General features: G+C 38.1%; 1 protein-coding gene across 2 annotated transcripts in view; it reads left to right on the top strand.

Annotated features, from left to right (window-relative positions):
* The first annotated feature begins 545 nt into the window (after nt 1-545).
* Nucleotides 546-23415, top strand: part of LOC145278029 (nuclear factor NF-kappa-B p105 subunit-like) — a 49464-nt gene continuing 26594 nt past the window's right edge. For both annotated transcript variants that reach the window (XM_080130241.1, XM_080130242.1), the window contains exons 1-3: nt 546-779; nt 5011-5109; nt 21308-21460. In XM_080130241.1, coding sequence (XP_079986367.1) covers nt 677-779; nt 5011-5109; nt 21308-21460 — 355 coding nt within the window. In that variant the 5' untranslated portion in view covers nt 546-676. The remainder of the gene's footprint in view (nt 780-5010; nt 5110-21307; nt 21461-23415) is intronic.

A 23415-nucleotide genomic window follows, 5' to 3' on the forward strand; every position in this document is an offset into this window, starting at 1 on the left:
AATCAGTCGACATGCGTGTCACGTTCATACAGTGCACCAGATTTGAATAGTGCAGTTTTGCTTTCGGTTTCGATTCTAGCTGATGGCACCCAAATACTTTTTTTACTTTTGAAATCACGACTCTATGATAATATATATGAAATCTGGACAAATTCAAATATCCTATTTAAGCATATTTTACGACCGGGCAAAACCAACTTCTCCCCAGCTAGTCTAAATTTAACTCTAATGTTCCTATTTATTTTCCTCCCCATGAGGGCTGAGTTAGACACAATGTCGGTTTTTAATATGGGGGGGAATCCAACTCCCCGAAAAGAGGTACTCTTGATTAGAACACAAATATAAATTGTCTCAGTCATGGAGGATTTCTCCTCTACTGACCGAGGAAAGAAAAAGTGAAGTGTAGCATCAGAACAGATACTACACTGTGATCTTGGCCTGAAATGTTGCTTATAAAAAATAAATTAAAATCAATTACAATTTAAAAGGTATAATATCCAAGTTCGATAACTGTGCAAATCCGAGGCAAATAGAGTTATCGTTCTTGGAAATTGTTGTCTTTCTTTCTCGTTTAATATTTAAAATCTCTGCCATATGTTCGGTTCCTTTTCGCATGGGTTATAATAGCTAATCGAATTTTTGTCTTTCTCAAATCAGGATTATCCATTGAGGATCAATGGATTATATTTTTACGGAAGGTTATGCTGACAGATGTTCTACTATTGGACGAGCGGCAAGAGAAGGCGATGTCCGTTCATTAGAACGGTTACTTGCGGAAGGTTAGCGGGAAAAACTCTTTTATTTTAATAACCAAGCTTGGGTATACCATGCCCCCCCCCCCCATCTTAAATAATTTTGATATTAAAATAAACAAAAGTAGGGTGGTGGACACTTTTTACTATGGGAAAAAAAAAAAAAAAAAAAAAATGAAAAAGCAGGACAAAAACGAAAAAAGTGGTCCAGAAACAAAATAAATGTTATCAAAAGCAAGGTAAGTTACTCTTCTATAAGATTTTGGTGTTTTAACTTATTTTAAAACGTTTATTAAGTTTGAAACTTAACTAATGCTGCTGAGTGCTTGATATTAAAACGAAACAAAGGTGGCGAACACGTGGCTTCCACCTTCGGAGTCTCGGGAATCACTTAAAGGGTGAAAATAAATAATGATGGTAGAACCCGACCAGATGAATGTTGTTACAGTGATATTTATTTGCATTCCAAACTTAATAAACGCTTTAAAATAAGTTAAACCACCAATAACTTATCTAGGTAAATAGAAGAGTTACTTATCGTGTCTTTGGTAACACCATTTATTTATTATCTATTAATTTCTTGACCACTATTTAATTTTTTTTTTTTCACGCCCTCAAATCGGTTATTTTTACGATTATTGCTTCCACTTCACTTCTGATTGCTCTTTCGTTTTTTTTTTTTTTAAATAATATTTTTTTTACCGTATCTTCTGTTTATTAAGTTGTTAGGTGAAAGTACAGAATAGGTAAAAGAAGCCCCCCCCCCAATGTTAAGGAGGACTTTTCTAACGCTAAAAAAAGGAACCATTGTACATTAGTGATGTTTTAAACGAACGCGTTTTTAAACAGATGATGGATGATTTGGTTTTAAAATGCACATCGACTTGTACACAAGATCGTGGAGTAAATATATTTCAAATTCCATAGAATTTCCACGGGTCATACTAGTAATATATTTATGATATATGGTGAAAAACCAAACTCTTATACCAACAATTCCCTTCATTTTCTAATTTCATGATAGTCATCTCAGACAATGGTCTTATCAACAATAAGCTTAAATATAAAACTCACCAAGTCCAATTAAGTCCAATATGTAATGTGACTGTATAATAAAAGAAAAGATTTTCAATATTCATTTGCTTGTTTGACTCCCTGTCTATTTGTTTATATTTATTATAGTCTTGAATACTACCATTAAGTCTAAAGGCAGTATTGTAATCTCATATGTAAAATTCACTATGTATGTATGTATGTATTTATGTATGAATGTTTTTCAAACTTCATCTCATCTGAGACGTGAGGTCACAGAGTAACATGAGGCGTGTCAAATGTTTGCATTTTTTGTGGACATTTTTAGCTGGTAAAAATAGCTGCTAGGGGATCCAAATTGAAAGAAATTGGAACTTGACAAGCGTAAGTTGACTTAAGATTCCCTTGTGTGCATGTGCAGATATATATACATTTATATGTTAACATTAGTGCATTTTTAGTTATTTCATATCCAAATCGTGGCTCAAATGGTGAAGACTATGACTAGAGCGCTGCACAGGATGAGCAGAAAGTCCCTGGACTTTTTAAAAATTTATGATTAAACATATTGACTGTAACTTAAAATGTCTTTGAATATGTCAAACATGCGGCTAAACTCCCTTATCTTTTCGTTTTTTTTGTAGGTACATTTTAAAAACATTAATTGTGATGTCTAAAATGATCCAACGAGAAGCCATCATTCAGTTCCATCGTGTGGGAAAAACCAACTTAAGGTCTTAAAAGTTGCCAAATCGACTGTGTACCATGTTGTGGATAAATTTAAGGAACTGAATACATCTGAAGATCGTGCTAGCAGTGGAAGACCTTGCACTGTCTGAATAAAGTAGTTAAGGCTGTCCGAGAGAGGATGAGGAGAAACCCAAAGAAATCCATCAGAAAAATGGTTAAACAGGGCTCTACATTGCGAGTGAAATAGTCGCATTTGCAAGTAATTTTTTCAAAATGGCGACAAGAACTAATGGAACGCTTATCTTTTGGCGATTGCATTTCTTTCACTGATAATCTTCCAAGGCTCATTACTGAGTGAAAAATATCTTTTTAACTTTTTAAAAAAAAAATAAAATGAATAAAGTTAAATTATTTAAACAATAAAAGTTTAATAGAACAATATACTTTTTTTAACAAAGGCTGTTTAAAAAAAAATCTGAAGAAATTAGAGTGTTTATATCTTCAAGTATTAACATAAAATTTGTTGTATATTTAGAATTACACTTATTTAAAAATATACAGAAAAATCTTTATGATGTACATACTCGTCACAGAACAAAGATGTCATATTCCAAAAATCATGTGGGTTAGGCTATGAACGTTTCTTTATGGCTAGTAAACAAAAGTATTTAGTTGTCAAAGGTCAACTAAGGGTAACTTTGTCCATAGAGCCCTGCTAAAGATATAAATGCGAGCTTCAGTTGTCTCCCTTACAAGATGAGAAAATGGCAGTTTCTCACACCTTTCCAAAAGCAAAAGAGACTTGAAATTCTTCTCAGAAACTGAAGGCAGACACGGCAGCGCAAAAGGTTATTTTTTCAGATGAAAAACTCTTTACAATTAAAGCTCAGTTCAATAATCATAATGGTGAAGTCTATGCAAAGTCTTCAAGCAGACATTAAAGATTCTGTGAGAACAGTTTACCGCCATCAGAAATTGTCTTCACTCATGGTGTTGGCCACCATCTCCAAAACTTGGAAGTCTCCCCTGATTTTTGTGGAACAGGAGGTTAAAATCAATTCAGATCAGTACATCAACAAAATTTTGGTTTCAGCTCTTGGAGAGATGAAAAAACACTTAAAAAATCAGTCCTTTACCTTCCAACAAGTAATGCACCATCTCCCATGCCAAAGAAGACTCGGGATTGGTGCTTACATCAACTTCCAAGATTCCTCAGCGCCTGATTTGAATCGCATGGACTTTTGTGTGTGGTCGTTGTTAAAGGCAAAAGCCTGTTCTGTTGCTCACCCCAGTGTGAATGCTCTGAAGCAATTGCTACAGCAAGAATGGGCCAAAATTCTTCAGGATGAGCTACGTGCATCGGTCAAAAACTTCCGGCAGAGAATTGAGAAAATCATCGAAGTTTAAGGCGGAGATCACATTGAAAATTAATTGTTGAAATTTATTTTCAGTCTTGTAAGCTATCATTGTAGTACCTTTTCGATGCAATTGTATTTATTTTTTTACTAGCGAGGGGTACCCGGCATTGCCCGGGTGTTTGGAGGTGTGTGTGGAAACGCCGGTGTGGGAGGGTTAAAAAAAAATGTTTTGGTACGTAAGTATGAGGATTGAACCCGAACCGTTGAGGCAAAGTTGTAAATTAAAGTGTGAAAAACAAAACGTGCGACGTTAACGATTGCCCCACTGTGAGATGCTAACGGAAACACGTTTGAATTTATTTAATTACTTGGATTTGGCAGGTGCCCATCTTAATGAGTTAATGAGGTCAAGTTTGACTGCGGGATAGTATTTCATTTACTGCGGGAACGCTTCCCAAGATGTTATAGGAAAAAGACTAACCCACATGCGGCGAGCGACAAATGTTGAATATTTATCTTCCCAAAGTCGAGCAAATTAAATAGACAGGCGAGCTTTGTTGTTAACTCTGAGATATTATGATTTATATGTGATATAAAAAGTTTTAAAAAGTTGTTAGGCGAGCGACCGCTTCTCTGAAAAAAAGCCTTTTGTAGAAATACAGAAAAAGCGAACACACATACAAACATACATACATTTTCGCTTTTATATTTATAGATTAATAAATCGTTTATATGTTGGTCCAAGGACTTTCTACTCACCTTGTAAGTTTTGGTTTTGATTCTAGCTGATGGTACCTAAGTCATTTTTTTTTTTATCTTATTTTTTACTTTTTAAGTCACTACTATATATTGGGTACAATATAATAATAGAGAATTGGCTCTATAATAATAAATGCAAAATCTGCATGAATTATAATGTATTTAAGTATATTTTACGCTTGGGTACACTACTAGTATAAGCTATACAAGAATTTATTAATATCAATGATGAGGGACCTGGTGCGGCATTCACCCTGATTACATTGAGCCTGCTTTCTCTGAAGGAGGAAGTTTCTGGGAAATTCTCAAGCCGTTCTTATGAATATCTTGGTCAGGGGAGGTAACAATGTTTTGCCTTTTTTTTTTCAAGAGCAGTGTATAACCTGGTTTTCATTGCACTTGTTTCTTTTTATTTCTAGGAAGGCCTACTGATGTAAGAGATAACCGAGGATGGGAACCATTACATGAGGCAGCCTGGTCCAATCACACTGAATGCCTTAACATATTATTAGAGAAAGGTAAGTCAGTCCAAAATAAGTGGAAGATTTTACCTTTCTTTTAGGAGTTGAATTTGAATTTAATTTCTAAAATGTATGTAAAATTTGGTTATGTTGTATTCGATGTAAGTTCCTGTTGCCGTTGTTGTATGCAAAATAAGTCCAGGTCTGACGATCTGGAAATATTTATTATACCCCCTCGACATAAACACCCCTGACTAACCTGACAAGCAGCAAAATCCCACCCCTACACTGTAGAGATGCTGGAAAGCCTTCTACTCTATTTCTTCCCTCAAACTGATAGACTTTGGAATTCCCTTCTGGGTCCCTGCTTCCCTGACTGTACTGGCATGCAGAAATTCAAATGTAATGTGAACAGACATCTTGCTGCTCAATTCCCTACATAGTGTTTGTAGATTTGGTCTTAAATATTAGGTTGGTGCAAAAATAATGTTGTTTTTATATATAGTTGAACGTCAAAAAACGACATTATTTAAAATCACGCACACCACAGGAAACTTGATGAAATTAAAAGAAACCATGTCACATCATATTCTTGTAAAACGTTGGCATTGTGAATTCCAATATGTCATGAAATCTGTAGGAGCAGCACCTAGATTTGGTTGCCCTCACTCTGTCATTCATAAGACAACTGTCGGCCATGATGAGGCTACTTTTTTGAAGATCCATGCTTGACTATTTGCCAAATCGCCTAAAAGGTCATGATTATTGCAGTAAAAACAATTGATAGATTCTAAGGTTGCTGACAACTTTTTTATTGTAATTGTCTGTATTTTTGAGATGAGGTGTTTTCATTGGTTGAGATTGTCGGACTGACTTCCTCATCTTGGTTGTTATTGTCACAACGTTTCGGCCGTTTTGCCCTCCGGCCTTCGTCAGGTGTTTCGTATTGAACTGGGGAACCGTTTGTTAGGAGTCTCGAACCCAACCCTTTATTATTATTACGGGGGTACCGTGTTCGGACTCCAGCTAGGCTTTGAGACATAGTTGCTGATTCTCTGTGAGGGAGTGGAAAAAGTAACATTCAAAACAGAGAATCAGCAACTATGTTCCAAAGCCTAGCTGGGGTCCGAACACGGTACCCCCGTAATAATAATAAATAAAGTAATATGGGTAATAAAAAGTTGGGTTCGAGACTCCTAACAAACGGTTCCCCAGTTCGATACAAAACACCTGACGAAGGCCGGAGGGCAAAACGGCCGAAACGTTGGGACAATAACAACCAAGATGAGGAAGTCAGTCCGACAATCTCAATCAACTTTTTTATTGCTACAATTTACGATGCTTTATTTCCATAAAAAAGCAAAAATCATTTTTTTTACTACAGAAAACGATAACTTTAGTAAAGGTATTTTTGTTTAAACAAAATAATACATTTCCACTAAGTATTTACCGTTTAATTCAACGCAGTAACTGGCCACACACTGCTTCATATTTAATAGGGGCGGATAACAAATAAAGACAACATGGAGGTATATTTACAAGAGTATGTATTTATGCTAGAAAGACCTTATCCTGTCTTGACAGAGTTCAAAATAGACTTTATAGCCTAGTAGGGGATGCCCTTTTCTCTTCCCTGCAACCTCTTTCTCACAGAAGACATCTTGCGAGCATGTCTCGTTATTTTCATGGCAAGTGCTCGTCTGAGCTCCTGTCTAGGCCCCCCCCCCTGCCAAACATCACGAGAAACACTCGTCTAGCTGAAAACACTATCAATAATTTCCCCCACTATTTATCTGTGCCTAAACCTAAACATAGATTCCATGAACAAAGCTTTTTTCTTAGAACTGCACACCTGTGGAACTCTCTTCTGTTTGCATGCTTTCCAACTGACCGTCTTCAAGTCCAATGTAAACAAGTTCTTGATGAGCCGTTTTCCTTAATCCAATTTATCAAATTTGCACTACTAATGATTACTATACTGTCTCATTGACTATTGTACACTCTTGAACACTTATCCTCGAGTGGCCTCTGGGCCTTGATAAGTGGTGACTTGTTATTGAAGTACAGAATAGCGTGTTACATCCTTCCTCGTATGCTTATCTAGAAGAGTCCATATAGTCATAAAATAGGGTAGATCACCATCACACTATGATAATTTGATTGATGCATCTGTTCAGTCTTGAAAGACAAAGGATACCCCCATACGGGCAGCTGCACTTGTAATTGTGAGGCAAGGGTTGCACAATCCCTAACCACACCTCTCCTGAATCAGCACTGTTTGACTCCAGTGGCAAGGAGAAGTCCAGGACGACTGGAAACAATGCCGAGATAAGTAGAGAGCACATACAGCACCTGGAAGTCGTAAATGGTCGCCCATTTTAGTACTGACCAGGTTAAGCATTGCTTAACTTTGGTGATTCAACGGGAACCAATGTGTTAACATTATGACAATTATCTAGAGTAAAACCATTTCGGTTGTCAAAATCTATATATCAATAAAAGTAAACGTGTCTTTGTGTCTGTATACATTTTCCTTCGCAATAACTCTGTCAATTTTCAGTCTACAGACTCGAAATTTGATATACAGGGTACTGAGTTTTGAGATAATCTATGTGATCGGTTTTTGGCCAGAAATTTGGCTGTCAACTGGTCAAAGTTCAACGATTTGGCCTTTGAGAACTCTACCAAACTCCTCCAATAATTTTGGGTCTAAACACTTGAAATTTTAGATATAGGTTCCTTGGACATGGATTTAACTTAATAAATCGATTTGAGCTCAAAACAATAAATTTTAACGGATCATAATAGGGGACAAATGTAAAAAAATTGACCGTTTTTTTTGTTTTTTTTTGCTCAGCATACACCTCCAAACACCCGGGCAACGCCGGGTACCCATGCTAGTCACTAATAAAAGTCGGTGATCAAACGGCACACGGAGGTGATGCAACATCATGTATTCGCTAAAGAGTAAAAGTGAAACGGTCAGCTACATGGTATTGCCCGAGATCATGGATAATAAAATTGAGGACTTAAAAAAACAAAATAAAATAAAACTTAAGATTTTTCTTTTACAATTTCTCTATTTACACAAGCCCAGTAATTTTCTTTTCCCCCCCCCCCTCCCTGTATCGGTCTTCCAAAATTGGTTAAATATATGAAAATAAAATTAGGAAGCAAAAAAGAGTCATCAACACCTGACTATTTTACTTCAGTTAAGTGTTGTTTTGGAAACAATTACTACTGCGTTCTCAACCTTGTGTCATACTTATAGGAACCAAGCTGTAATATATATATATATATATATATATATATATATATATATATATATATATATATATATATATTCATGTAGAATATCTGCATGAATATAATTATACGTCATAGTTAACTAAAGATGATCATCCCATAAGAAAACCGAAAAAAACAAATGAGGAATTAATTAAAATGAATATTTAAAAGAATATGCAAATTAGTTAGATCTTTTGCAGATAAATGCAATTCCACGAGTCATATATAACAAAGTTGCATTTTCTTTTTAAATAAATAGAAAAAAGTGTTTTTAATATGAATATCAATACACAAAAAAAACAAATTTATATGAGTGTATATATATATATATATATATATATATATATATATATATACTAGCGAGGGGTACCCGGCGTTGCCCGGGTGTTTGGAGGTGTCTGTGGAAACTCCGGGGGTGTGTTAAAAAAAAATGTTTTGGTAGGTAAGTGTGAGGATCGAACCCGAACCCTTGAGGCAAAATTGTAAATTAAAGTGTGAAAAAAAAAAAATGTGCGACGTTAACCATTGCCCCACCACGAGATACTAACAGAAACACGTTTTAATTTATTTAATTACTTGGATTTGGCAGGTACCCGTTTTAATGAGTTAATGAGGTCAAGTTTGAGTGCGGGATAGTATTTCATTTATTGCGGAACGCTTTTTTTTTTTTCCAAGATGTTATAGGAAAAAGACTAACCCACATGCGGCAAGCGACAAATGTTGAATATTTATCTTCCCGAAACGAGCAAATTAAATAGACAGGCGAGCTTCGTTGTTAACTCTGAGATATTACGATTTATATGTGATATAAAAAGTTTTAAAAAGTTGTGAACCGACTGACCGCTTCTCTGAAAAAAGCCTTTTGTAGACATACAGAAAAAGCGAACACACATACAAACATTTTCGCTTTTATATTTATAGATAATCTTAAAATAGTGTAATAAAATTAAAATAAAAAATAAAAGGTAATTGCAACTTCTCTTCCAATTTGCGGATTTAGTAATCATGCCCATATGCATTTCATTTTCTTTTAATGGATTGATAGATGTTATTTCTTCTGATGAGTTAAGGGCAGAATAGATTCATTGATTGATATAATGATTAAATGAATGATTTTGCGCTACGAAACAGGTGCTGTCAAGAATTGTGCATGTCAACGTACTTAAAGGAATAAATTGTAAGATGGTCAACATCTTGAAATTTGGAATATAGACTTTTTTTTCTTATTTACAAGGTCGTCACCACTTATCAAGGCCCGGAGGCCACTCGGTGATAAGGGTTATTGCGTGAACAGTAATCAATGGGATAATATCGTAGTAATCGTTAGTAATGGAGATTTGATAAAGTGTCTAACTGAAGGGGGAAATTTATCAGGAATTTGTTTATGTTGGACTTGAAGACATCCAAGTTGTAGTCAGGTGAAAAACAGGCAAACGGAAGAGAGTTCCACAGGCATGCACTTCTAAGAAAGAAGCTTTGTTCATGGAATCTACGTTTTGATTTAGGCACAGATAAAGAGTGGGGAAAGTTATTGACAGTGGTTTTAGCTAGACGGGTGTTTTTTTGTGAAAGATTTGCGAGGGGGGGACCAGAGATTGGAGCTCAGACAAGCACTTGCCATGGAAATAATGATAAAAACAAAGACAGGCTCGCAAGTCTCTTCTGTGCGAGAGAGGTTGCAGGGAAGAGAAAAAGGCATCCCCCACTAAGCTACAAAGTCTATTTTGGACTCTGTCAAGGCAGGATAGGCTGTTTTTAGCAGCTCCTGCCCAGATATGGCAACAGTATTCCATCGTTGGACGTACTTGGCTTTTATATAGATAGAGAATTGCATCAGCAGTGAGATGTCTACTGGAGCGGTAGACGGATCCTACCATTTTCATCATTTATTTGTTATATGCTCTGTGTAGAATATTGCTAGGGTGAGCCAGCTAACCCAATGGAGATGTTGTGCTGAGTGGATGCGATAATTGACAGAGTAGTTCCTGGCAGAAGTCTAGAACAGAAAACCCTGAATGCCAGAGCAGCTGGCATTTGTAGAGTGGCACCTGCCCCTCCTGGCATGTTTAGCCAATCAGGCGCCTCAAAATAGAACAATCCATCATCCCTGACTAATTGTAGGTTGGTCCAATGGCAATTAGCATACCACTAATTGCTACTGAATAAATATGTTGAAATTAGTTAAATGGTCCAGAATGGTGGAGAGGGAAGGTATGCACATTCTTGATTCTTGATTCTACATCTCCCCTCCCCTATCACGTGGGGGTAACGGCCTCCGAGGAGGAATGAGCTCCTCACAGCCAGGTTGATTATGTGGGAATAGCTTCGCAAGTGCCCGTGCCGACTTGGCTGGCATTGGTCTAGGAGGTTCAGGTACTTCTTCTGGAGTGATGTTCCTGCCGGGTTGCTATGTCCGAAGGTCAAATTGAGGGTCTGGTACGACAGGGCTGTTTGTCTCTGTCACTTGGGGTATGTGAGGTGGGCCCCCTGGTAGCGCGCTTGGGATGGGCTTTGGAGATGTGGGAGTCTCTAGTTTTCTGAGGAACCGCTGATTCTGCAAAGTGATTCTACCAGAGCCATCAACTCTGGTACGATACTGCCGATTGGGGAGGGCTTCAATCACCCGACAAGTGATGTCCCAGAGATGGTTGTTTCTTTGTAGTACGACCAAGTCCCCACTTTGTAGTGGGCGGAGAGAATGGGCCGTACGGTTATACATCTCTATGAGCCGCGTGTTGCGTCGAGACAGGGTTATCTCGCGCTTTCGAGCCGCAGCAATCCATTCCGGATGTGGCTTGTAAAGGGTCGGGTGAGAGGGGAGGTAGTCTCAAAGTCACCTGTGGAGCAGAAGCTGTGCTGGGGATAGGCCGATACCCTGTATAGGGGTATTTCTGTATTGTAGGATGGCCCTGGCAGCCTTGTCGTTATCTAAGGACCCTTGTGGTCCTGTGTTGCCATCTACAACCCTCTTGGCTGTTTTGACAGCTAGCTCCGCTCGACCATTGGATTGTGGATAGGCCACAGATGATAACCTGTGCTTTACAGACCATCTCTCTAGAAACTGCTTGAATGGGAGGGATGTGAACGGCGGGCCACCATCACTGCTGAGTTCTTCTGGGGAACCATATGCTTGAAATATCTCCCGACAGATTGAGATGAGCCGAGAGGTGGTTGCCTGCCCTTGGCTTAGGTGGTACAAGATGAGCCAGCCAGTTAATCTGTCAGTGCAAGCAAGGTATCTGTGGTCACCAACGTGGAACAGATTCATGACAATCTGTTGGAACGGCCACTCTGGGGACTGTGTCAATGTAATTGGTTCCCGGGGCTGGCTCTGTACGATCCTTGTACAAGTCATGCAGTTCTCCCTGGTATTACGGATGGAGGCATTCATTCCAGGCCAATATATGGATTCGTTTGCTCGGGCTTTCATTCCAGTTATGCCCTGATATGCTGAATGCAGGCAGCGCAGTATATTTCCTCGTTGACCTTTTGGAACGACTATTCTTCTGTCTAAGAGCACCAGGTCATCATGGGTGCTGAGGCGGTTCCGTACTTCCCAGTATTCACGGACTTCGGGTGAAGTGAGAGTTCGTGTTTCAGGAAAACCTTGCTGTACCGTACTTATCAACTTTTGGTACTGTGGGTCATGACGTCCTGCTGCCTTGATGGTGCCTGGTGATGTGATCGCTACGTTGTTATTGTACCCAAATGTTGATATGAGAGCAGTAGATTCAACTATGCTATTGAGGTTCTTGGATTCTGAAGTGTCTGATTTGGAAGGCTGGAAGGGAAATACGTCAAGGAGGGCGTTCATCACGGCCGTTGGGTTACGGGAGAAAGCGTCGGGCCCCCTATGCCATTTCCCAGGACAATGTTGTATGTTGAAGTGGTATCTCAGGGTTTTTTCCTTCAATCTAAACAGTCGGGGGTTCTGGATCTTGCTTAGATCTCTATCACCAAACAGGCCCTTCAGTGGCTCGTGATCCGTCACCACTATGAGATTAGGGCAACCCATAACAAACACACAGCATTTTTCTAACGCCCATGCGATTGCTGCTACTTCGCCTTCTATCGGCGTGTACATGCGCTCTGCGTCAGTGCAAAATCTGCTACCAGCGAATACCAGGTGCCAACCTTCTGGGCAGCACACGGGGGCCTTTTCCATGGTACACGAACAGTGTTTCTGAAGGAGCAGGAAGCCCATTCCTTCTTTGCTCCAATCAGGGGCTAGGCAAGTGGTTCGATTCTTGTCAAATGTTGCGACACCCTTACGAACAAGGTCGACAATGGCTTGTTTCGACTGCTTGAATGCATTCTCAAGGTCCTGGTTCCACGTGAAATGTGAGTCCTTTTTCACAAGATCGCGGAATGGTAGCATTACTGGTCCTAGCGAGTATGCCCAGGCTACCTGATTGACAAGCCCAAACCAGGATCTTGCGTTAGTGATGTTTTTTGGTACTGGGAATTTGGATATTGCGTCTAATATTGGTTCCGAGGGGGTTATCCCGGAGAGTGTAATTTGGAGGCCGCCAAATTGCACAACGTCTTGGCAAAATTTAAACTTGTCTTTGTTCAAGACGATTCCATTCTTTGCACAATGTAGCAAGAAATCGAATGTGTGTAGGAATGATTCCTTGATATCCGAGTTGTAAAGTAGAGTGTCGTCGACGATCTTTATTTTGCGGGGGATATCCTCAATTATTTCATCAAATCTACGTGTGTAGGCATCTCCAGACGCTAGATACCCCTGGGGGGTTCGGAGATACATGAACCTCCCCCATTCCGTGATGAAAGTTATCAGTGGCTGAGATTCTTTGTCCAACAGGATTGAGTGATATCCATCAACGGCGTCCAATACCGTTTTTTTTTCTTGGGCGGTACCTGCGATGCCAATCGAAAGGGTGATTCGGTATGATGTGTTTCCCGTTTGCACTGTGTGTTAAGTCGATGGTTCGTCTCGGCTTGCCATTCTTTTTCACTGTGATCACCATGGTACTGCACCAGTCAGTCGGTGTGCCGACGGGCACTGGAGCAATGATGCCCCTCCCCACGTCGTTCCAGAGGTCTTGCTTGACCTGTTCTTTCAAATGGTAAGGCACTGGGATTGGGTTATGTCTGGCTTTTGGAATAGCCCCTTCCTTCAGTTGTATGTGTGCTGGAGGTCCAGTCATGGAGGGAAATACCCCGTCGTTCTTGAATGCAGTGTCCGCAAAACATTCTAACAGCCAGTCTTTTAATTTGCCGATGTTGGCTTCGGTGACAGGGAAAGGGAGGCTGTCTGGGCGCGTCGGTAGGGGTTTGACCCTGTTTTCTGTATCCTGCATTTTATTTTCGACTTCTAACGACTGCATAGCCATCGATGGGTTTGGGAATTCCTTATGTAATATCCCAACATCAATGCAGGCCGCCTTGCTGAAATAAAGCCGTTTTATCCTTTCACAAATGTAGAGGGCTTGTTTGGTTGTGTGTCCCCCCACACTGAACGTCACCGGCAACTAACCCTGACATTCAAGAGTGGAATCCCCGACTGCTCGAACAACTTTCCTCGATGGGATCAGGTTGTCTATGGTAAGGCCCATGTGTCTCAAGTGTATTGTGCCACCCAGACATATAGTGGCACCGCTGTCAGGGAATATCATCATGTTGGTGCTATTATTTTCAGGGATGTTGTTTCTCTTCCTGGGTCCGGATTGGGTGAAAATGGGGTTACCGTTGCCTTTATTTCGGTAACTTGCTCTATTGGTGTGGATGAGTACTCATTTGTTGCCTCATCAAATGTAATGTGGGCGATCAGGCTGTCCATTGCTGCCTCGTCAAGTTTGGCGCTTTTGACAGCAGCTCTGCGGCGTTCCTTCTTGATCGACCGGCACACTCGGGCAAAGTGGTTTGATCTTCCACAATTGCTGCATGTTTGGCCCCATGCTGGGCAAGATAGGTGGCGAGGTTTCATCCCCAGGGTGCCATGTTGACTGTTTCCACAACCGTTGCAATGGGGTGTTGACCCCATGTCGTTGTTGTAATTGCAATTTGAGGGGGGCTAACGCGAGTCTGGGCTCCTTTTAGTGGGGACACGATGCTTCTCTGTTTTCGATATGTAGACATCCGGAAGGCAGATATGTCCAACATGTTGCTCATTGTAGTTTGGTCCCGTAGTGCGGACTCAAATGCCTCGGCATGGCAGATATTCTGCTCAAGTGATTTCAGTGAGCCGGCTTTAGCCAATATGTCCGTCTGTGCGTCATTTGCTATTCCCCTTATTAGCTGGTCTTTTATGTAAACGTCGGATAGGTCATAGCTGCAGCAGGGGCAGGAGAAGTCACAATCCAGTGCTGTCGCTCTGAGACGAACCAGGTACTGCTGGATTGATTCACTCTCAGTCTGAGACATTGATGCAAATGTGATACGGTGTACCATTGGGTTCGCTTTCTGGGTTACCAGGGCCTCGATCGTGTTCAATAATCTGTCTGGATCAGTATTAAAAAAATTTCGGGTAAGTGTTTATGATTGCATTTTGGACCGATTCATCTGCACAATTGTACAATTAAATATTAGCCTGGTGTTTTGGCATGTCAGTAATTTTAGTAAATACCTCCCAATCGATTCGGAATTTCCTAAACTGTTGGGGTGTCATGTTGGAATGGAGCTGAGGGAGTTTGGCGGTTAGTGCCTTAGCATAGGCAGTCTGTGATGGGGGGTCCTTGGCTTTTTTGAGGATTCGCATTGCTTCACCCATAGTAGTGATGCCTAATTCCTTTAACAGGGATCTGTCCATCATGTGTAGGTGATCTGTGGTGAGTCTTTCTCTGGCAAATGTGGTGGCATAGATTTTGGCAGACTCAGCTGTAATCCCAGCTTTGAGAAAGAAGTCTTCCCAATCCTCAGGTTCCATTGTTCGTAGCGCCATGTAGAATATTGCTAGGGTGAGCCAGCTAACCCAATGAAGATGTTGTGCTGAATGGATGCGATAATTGACAGAGTAGTTCCTGGCAGAAGTCTAGAACAGAAAACCCTGAATGCCAGAGCAGCTGGCATTTGTAGAGTGGCACCTGCCCCTCCTGACATGCTTAGCCAATCAGGCGCCTTGAAATAGAACAATCCACCATCCCTGACTAATTGTAGGCTGGTCTAATGGCAATTAGCATACCACTAATTGCTACTGAATAAATATGTTGAAATTAGTTAAATGGTCCATAATGGTTGAGAGGGAAGGTAAGTGCATTCTTGATTCTTGATTCTACACTCTGTAATTACATTGAGCTTCTTAAATGAAGGATTTGTATAAATAAAAGGTGAAATATAATTGGAAAAAGCATATTTTCACAGATTTATTAACTCCTTACTCTAAGTGGCTTCATGCCTTATCTGAAATGATTTCCATTAAAAAAACATTAAAGTTCACAAATTGTTATTCATACCTTGACTGCTGGCCATTCCTCTTCCATGTGCCTCCACCATGATTCTTCCTGATCGAGATGATGTTCTATAATTAAAGCTTCTTTCATACTTTCAAAAAGATTGACTTAAAACAAAACTGATGAATAACATAAAGAGATCAGAATCACTAATTAGTTATATCTGTCAGCACATGCCATTAGATATCCGATGCCCACCACGCAGTCTTCCAAACAGTCTTTTCTATCATCCCTTTCTTTGACTCCTGGAAAATTATGTTTTTAAACAATGAAAAAAAATGACAAGAATCTTTCCAATTTTTATATTGATTCCAATACACCCAAAATTTGATTTAGTTTTTTTTTCCAATTTCTGATTTTGATTAATCACCCCACTAGTTTCTAGTACATTTCCACAGTTTTAGCAATCACCAACCCTGGATTGTTAACTTGACATCACCTAACTCATCAGTAGTTTCCATTTCTTGTCATACTTGACTGACTAAATTATAGAGAACTTGAATGCTTACTAGACACTAAGGTCTCTCTGTACAACGGTTTGTGAAGAAAACCTGGCATGCGGATACTTTCTCCTCTCCTCCAAGTAAATCCCGACTAAATATTAAAAATCACATAGTCTTTGCAATCCAAATAAGATCTCAGCATGGTTAGCCATCATTGGCTTGTACAAGGAAAAGTGCATCTTGTTCAAGTGTTGTTACCTTAAATAACAGCACTAGCTGGATACTCCATCAGACTAAATGAATTCTTGTCTTAAAAGCCAGTAATGGCAAGAGGCCACAAGCAAGATATGGCAGTTTTGAAGTTGCGCCCAGCCAAGTCGAAAATATGGTTGATAACTATAGAAGGGACATATCACTGTCAAATCACATGTTATTATTTTTTTTATAATTATGCACGTGGGAATTTGATCTTACAGAAAATTATATTAAATGAATTTGACGTAAACACTTGATTAAATAAAGTGAAAAAAAAACAAAATAAATTTTTTTTATATGTATAACTATTTAACAGAAAAACGAACAAAATAAAACAGAAAATCTTAAGTAACGAACCACGTAAACACTTGATTAAATAAAGTAAATAAACACGTGATTTGACGATGATATGTTCCTTCTATAGTTATCGACCATATTTTCAACTTGGCCGGATGTAACTACAGAGCTGCCAAAAATATAGCATACTTAACTGGTCAGATGTAAAAGAGATTTAATGGAATATTCGAATATCTATATATCTCATATATATATATATACCTCAAGTGTTAGCCGCTAGAAAGAGGCTCCCTTGATTTTTTTTCAACTTTGAAGTAAAATGAAACGGGTAGATCTACCTACTGAATATCTAACATAGAATAAAATAAAGTGTGAATATTATTTTTTTTTAATGATCAACAGCTCACGGTCATACAGAATCTAATGAGGTAAGGTTTGTAAATGTATCTTTATGAAACCATGTGTCACAGTCATTTACATACTTCCTAACTTCTGGCATAGGATTACCAGAAACTGTGACAGTTTTTCTATTCCCCCCTCGCCAATCTTTCACGAAAAACACCCGTCTAGCCAAATCCACTGTGAAAAATTTCCCCCACTCTTTATCTGTGCCTAAATCAAAACGTAGATTCCATGAACAAAGCTTCTTTCTTAGAACTGCACGCCTGTGGAACTCTGTTTCGTCTGCCTGCTTCCCACCAGACTACAACTTGTATGTCTTTAAGTCCAATGTTAACAAATTCCTAATGAACCGCCCCCTTAAGTAAACACTTCATCAAATCTCCACACTAACGTAATGTACTTGCAATAACCCTTATCTCTGAGTGGCTTCCGGGCCTTGATAAGTGGTGATCACTGTGTAAAAAAAAAAAAAAAAAAAGAAGAAGAAAAGGACATTCTTAAAAAAGTAAACAATAAAAATTAACAAAATTATACTTCAAGTGTTGTTGCCTATAGTAACAACACTAACCTGGGTATTTCACCAGACTAGATGAATTCTTGTTTTGGGGAGAGGAAAATTCTTTACTAACTCAACATTTGAGATGTAAAGGAGATTTAATGGAACATTTGAATATCTATGTAACTATTTAATCCACGAGGGTAGCATGCTCTCGTTCTGTCAGGTAGAAATCGTAAGTAATTCGCAGTTGTATTTCTAGTATTGCTCTGCACTAAGGATCGAACCTTCAACCTTCAGAAGAGAAGCGTGTTGCTTAGAACTGAATTTTACTGCATCCGATACTATATAGATCCTTGCGGACTGTGGGTTAAATAAAGAGTTCAATTTGAAATTCCATACAAATTCTTAAGTCCAACAGAAAGTTTCCTGAGTTTGACAAAAAGAAGGTCGCAGGTTACATCGAATGAAACGGGAGAATAATACTCAACATGAGAATAGTAATTCTTCGAATCCAAATAATACATATTATCATATTATAAAAAATTCAGAAACATGAAACTTCTATCTTAGTGATTGCCGAGGGTGTAATCATTAGTTTACAAGTATAAAAATAAAAACACAAATTCACGAGAGAAAACACAGACTCTGACACATCGTGTGTAGACCAGTTGTGTGCGTAATAAAAACCCCGAAGTGTTGTTTGCTGGTAGCTGTCTGTCGAGGCATCTCTGTTGTTGGAGTTCACAAAGGATTGTGAATGTTGGTAACAATTTGGTGAATGCTTAATAATATAAGACGTTTATGAATTTTTGAGATGTGGATTGATTATGCATATTATTTGGACTACTGCTCTCATCTTTGGTGCTATTTTCACAATGTTTCAGCTGATATAACCTTAGCATTACAAGCGTATGCTGTATTTTCATGGACATCGGCAAAATTACATACATAATGTGCTTCAACAAGTCATATCTTTTTTATTTGTGGGTCAATTTTTAAAAGAATTACATTGATGGAAAGAGAATAAAATAAGCATTCCAATGATGTTAATTTATTTTGCTTTTATGCTCCAAGTTAAAAATGGAAAAACGGTAAAAAGTGACGACAACAAAAAGGGAAACAGTTTTTTCAATGTTTACATTTTATACATTACGTTTGGAGACACACACGCGGGGTTGAATTTGATTAGCTATGGCTGAAATTTTACAGGCTATATAAGAATAGAAGTCCATCTCTACTGCACCATAACATTTAAAATGATTACCTTTTAAGGTTTTTGGGTATGCTGAAAACGAATATCGCATTTGAATTTTCCGCAAATAAGTAGCTTTCCGGATATTAAGCAATGTCATTTCTTATGTTATTGCTGATGGCCATCTTTGTATGCGCGTTTGTGCATAGTTTTTCGGGGTCGCGTTTGCGTGCTTGCACGTACCAAGATGCTCACCAGTGATAACATAAGAAATGACATTGCTTAATATCCAGAAAACTACTTATTTGCAGAAAATTTAAATCTGATATTCGTTTTTAGCATACCCTAAAACCTATAGAAGTAATCATTTTAAATGTTGTGGTGGAAGCAAGGTAAAAAATTACTGTTTTATTTCTTTGTTTACATAATTGAATTTTCAGTAAAACAACAGAAGAGAAATGACAAAAATTACCATCAACTGGTGAATATATAGTTGTTGCTTATCAGAATTCCTGGTATCCTGGTACTGTGAAAGTTACGTCAAGGACTTTTGTAGAGTACGATTTATGGTTGCATTTCAGAAAATAAGGGTATATTTTAGGCCAGATAGAGAGGATTTACAAAATTGAAAATTGGACTGGTCTCAAAATGCATAAGTTCTGGCCGACTATGGGAATTTCCATCTTCTACAGAAATCCAAAATCTATATGAAAAATTTTCTTCGGTTTATTTCTGAGATTAATTCATATCTACTCAATTTTTTTTTCTTTGAGGGGAGTAGTAAATACCGACCATGAATGTTCTTTAGGCATTCAATGGCTACACCCCAGATTAAGCTCTCCTTTGGTGAGGAGGCAGGAAAATGCCTATTCTTAATAAAGCTATATTTAAATACCAGTATAATACTTAGTTTTGTTCATGAAGAAACACCCTCTGTATAATACCATGCGCCAGTTTTAAAAAAATTGAAATTTGTACATCTGAATTTATAATTCATGGCTTATGGTAAAGAAATACATCAGATTTGACTGTATAATCAGAAAGAGTACACAATTTTACATAAGAGTGCCAAGTTTCATGAGAATAGCTTGAAAAATAAATAAATGGTGGCGAAATTACCGAATTTCTTAAAATGTTGAGATCCGTAATTTAGCCCACTTTTTCTAAAGAAAAATGTCTGCAGAAAAGCCTAAATTTTGGCACTTAAAATTCTCATAATCTTTGAACTACTGATGGTATTTGCATAATTCAAACGGTTTTAAGCATCTTTTACATAGCTCTTTTCATGCAAGTTGATAAAATAACAATTATCTAAAAAGAAAAAAATCAACTTCAACGTTTTTCAGATGTCTCTTGTTAAACTCGGGAATCTTTCTGTCGAACTTGGGTATCTGCATGGAATTTGGAACAAAACCTTTTATTTAATCCACATTATGTCAGCGATGACTGGGTAGAAATCCTAAGTAATTCGCAGTTGTATTTGTGAGTGTTGCCGGCACTGAAGATTGAACCTTCAACCTCCAGAAGAGTGTAACTTATAACTAAATTTATCAAGTACTTTATCCACTACACCTGTGGACATTTCTAGTATTAATTTGAGGAGACTTAAAACTATTTTTTTTTTTCACTATTTATTACTACATGTTATTACTATATATAAATTTGCACTTTAATATTATTATTACTATATATATATTGTTTATTATTATATGACACAATCACGTTGACACATCGGTTCTCACCAGATCACTGAAGTTTTGCAACGTTGAACTTGGCCAGTATCAGATGGGTGACCATTTGGGAAGGCTAGGCGCTGTATGTACCATGCCGAGTCGCAGAAATTTCCAGGTTGGTATCTGGGGGTGCATTAATTCACTGGGAGAGATGCACCCCCCTCCCCCAGAACGAAACTCTGATGTAAAAACCTGTGGTCTACTGTATACTCTGTCCTGTGGCAGTTATCTACGCCGACAAAGGTTAGCAGTAGTACCAAAAAGTGTGGTTTGTTCTACACAAAGTCTTCATCACTATAAAAACATTTCCAAGTAACTTAGTTGTAACTTAGTTAGCTCATGCGTCGAAATCGACGGGAGAGTCCGTTATATATATATTATATTATATTGTTTTTTATTAATAGTTATCATAATGTTAAATTTTATGCTATTCTGCTTAGTAAGTGATTGTTGCCCAGCATATGCACTGTTTCCTTGAGTTGTCTTCGATAGAAAGATTCCCCGAGTTCGACACAATACACCTTAAAAAGGTTACATCGACTGAAACATTGTGAAAATAAACTTTGATGAGAACAGTAATCTGAATATTCAAAATGATAAGAATAGACGTGTCCATGCATCCCCCTAAGAGGTTCTGTCTGTCTATCCATTTTTCCATTACGAATGTTTGAAATAGAACTTTTTACTGCCGAACACGTCTCATACTTATCGATATTTGTCTTTTTCTTTTCCAGCAAATGTCAACGTGAATGTGCAATCTTTTGCGGGTGAAACGGCCCTCTACCTTGCTGCCAAGAAAGGTAGCACCGAATGTGTAGCAGCACTTCTTGATCATGGAGCCGATCCAAACATTGTCACGCCAGAAGGTTACAATCCACTTTGGTTAGGTTTGTATAACATTTTATTTCTTGATTTGTAGATCCACTTCTGTTAAAAATAAACCTCGCCAAGAAATCGTTATACTCCATTCTTGATTTTGTCCCTTAGCCCATTTTGTGAGCGATGTTTCTGATACAAGGAGAAAAATTGCTGTTTTCTGCATTGGAATCTGCTTAAATAATATTTACCATTGGCTAGTTTTGATCTTGAAGTGGTATATTCTAATTTTTTTTTTTTTTTTTTTTTTTTTTTAGCTCCTTACACCAAGTGGCTTCATGTCCTATCTGGAGTGATTTCTATTAAAATAAAAATCATGTCTTCAAAGTAAGAGCTTGAGATCGTAGAATAATGTTGTGTTTTCCTTCACCAAGATGTATATAAGCGATTATACACCTGTATAGTTCCTATTTACTTGCCTCCCCATGAGGGCAGAGTGAGACAAAAGGTCAGTTTTTAATGTAGGGAAAGTCCAGCTCCCCAAAAAGGGGCACTCTGGATAGGAACAAAAATAAAAATTGGTCATGAAGGATTTCTCCTCCACTGACTGAGGACAGAAAAGGTGAAGTGTAACATCAGAACAGATACTACACTATGATCTTGACACGAGTTGTTGGGAACCCAGGTTCCTCCTGTCTGTTTATAACTCAGACACTCAGACACCCGTGTTTAAAAACGGTTTATTACAAAGAGAAGGGTCACAGAAAACAGATCCAGGTTCCTTATGTATGCTTGAGAACCAGAAAGGCAGATTTAACATTTTATTTAAAGGATTTTAATGTATTTTTGCTTATTGTCTTTTAAACATCTTTCACACTTCATTTGTTTCTTTGTTTTCTTTTTGTTTTTTTTACTTGTGTGTTTTTTTCTTTAATAACATTCATAATCCTTTCTGAAGTTCAACTGTATTTGATACAACCTCAATATTCATTATATATATATATACAGTGATGATCATATTTATTGGCACGGTAAAATAAAAGTTAAATTTTGTCTAATAAATTCTAAAAAAGGGATTAAATTAAAGAAAATAACAAAGTATATTATGTATTTTTAACTGGCCTTTCCGATGCAGCAATCGGATTTTAGAAAAAATAAATAACAAAGGAACAACAAACATAATTGCAAAAAACCCTTGAGTAGGATTGAAACCGCTATCTTCAGACAATGCTCACCTGGAACTGCAGAGACTCAAATGCCTCTATCCACTGTGCTACAGGCTCCTGAAGAAGCCCAGAGGATGAGTTGGCCAAAATGTGATGAAGCAACAACAACTATGAAGATGAGGAAAACAGTCTGCAAAAGAATGAATACACAAATAACGCAGTTTTATCTCATTATTGTTGCGTTTCTTTGTCTTTCTCATTGTCATGGCTGTGATTCGTAATAGACAATTGTAGACAATTACAACTTTTTAGCATGTACAGAAGAAAAGACTACTACGTTTGTCGGGAGTTTTAGTTGTCTAAGTTTATTCTGGAGAGAAATAGTTCACACATGGAAGAGAGAGACTAGTATTCTCTGAAGTAATTAATGAACTATCTTATTAAATGATGAATTGGTGGATGCAACAAACAGATCTTGGGGGCATTTCAGTTTTTGCAGTTATCAAAGTTTTCATTCGGCCAATGTAATTTCTAACCTTCTCCAAGTGCATTCTGTTGAACTCTTGGATCTGTATGGAATTTTAAGTGAAACCCTTTATTTAATCCACATAATTTGTTCTCATTCCATCAGTGGTCCTGGATATGACCTTAAACTATATCCAGTGGCGAGGCCCCAGTTTGCAGGCTTTGGGGAGTGTGGAGCCACCCTTTAATTGCCATTGCTCCCAGGTCCACTCTGACCCGGAGTGGTAGTACCTGTTAGGGTCCCAACTATGGGTTAAATACAAACCAACTTGAAACAACAAATATATTCTATTAAAAAATTTTTCTTCAAAATCTTTGGATTCGGCATTAAATAA

The sequence above is a fragment of the Euprymna scolopes genome, chromosome 6 (genome assembly GCF_053919585.1).
Source record: "Euprymna scolopes isolate OS-2025 chromosome 6, ASM5391958v1, whole genome shotgun sequence".
Lineage (NCBI taxonomy): Eukaryota > Metazoa > Mollusca > Cephalopoda > Sepiida > Sepiolidae > Euprymna > Euprymna scolopes.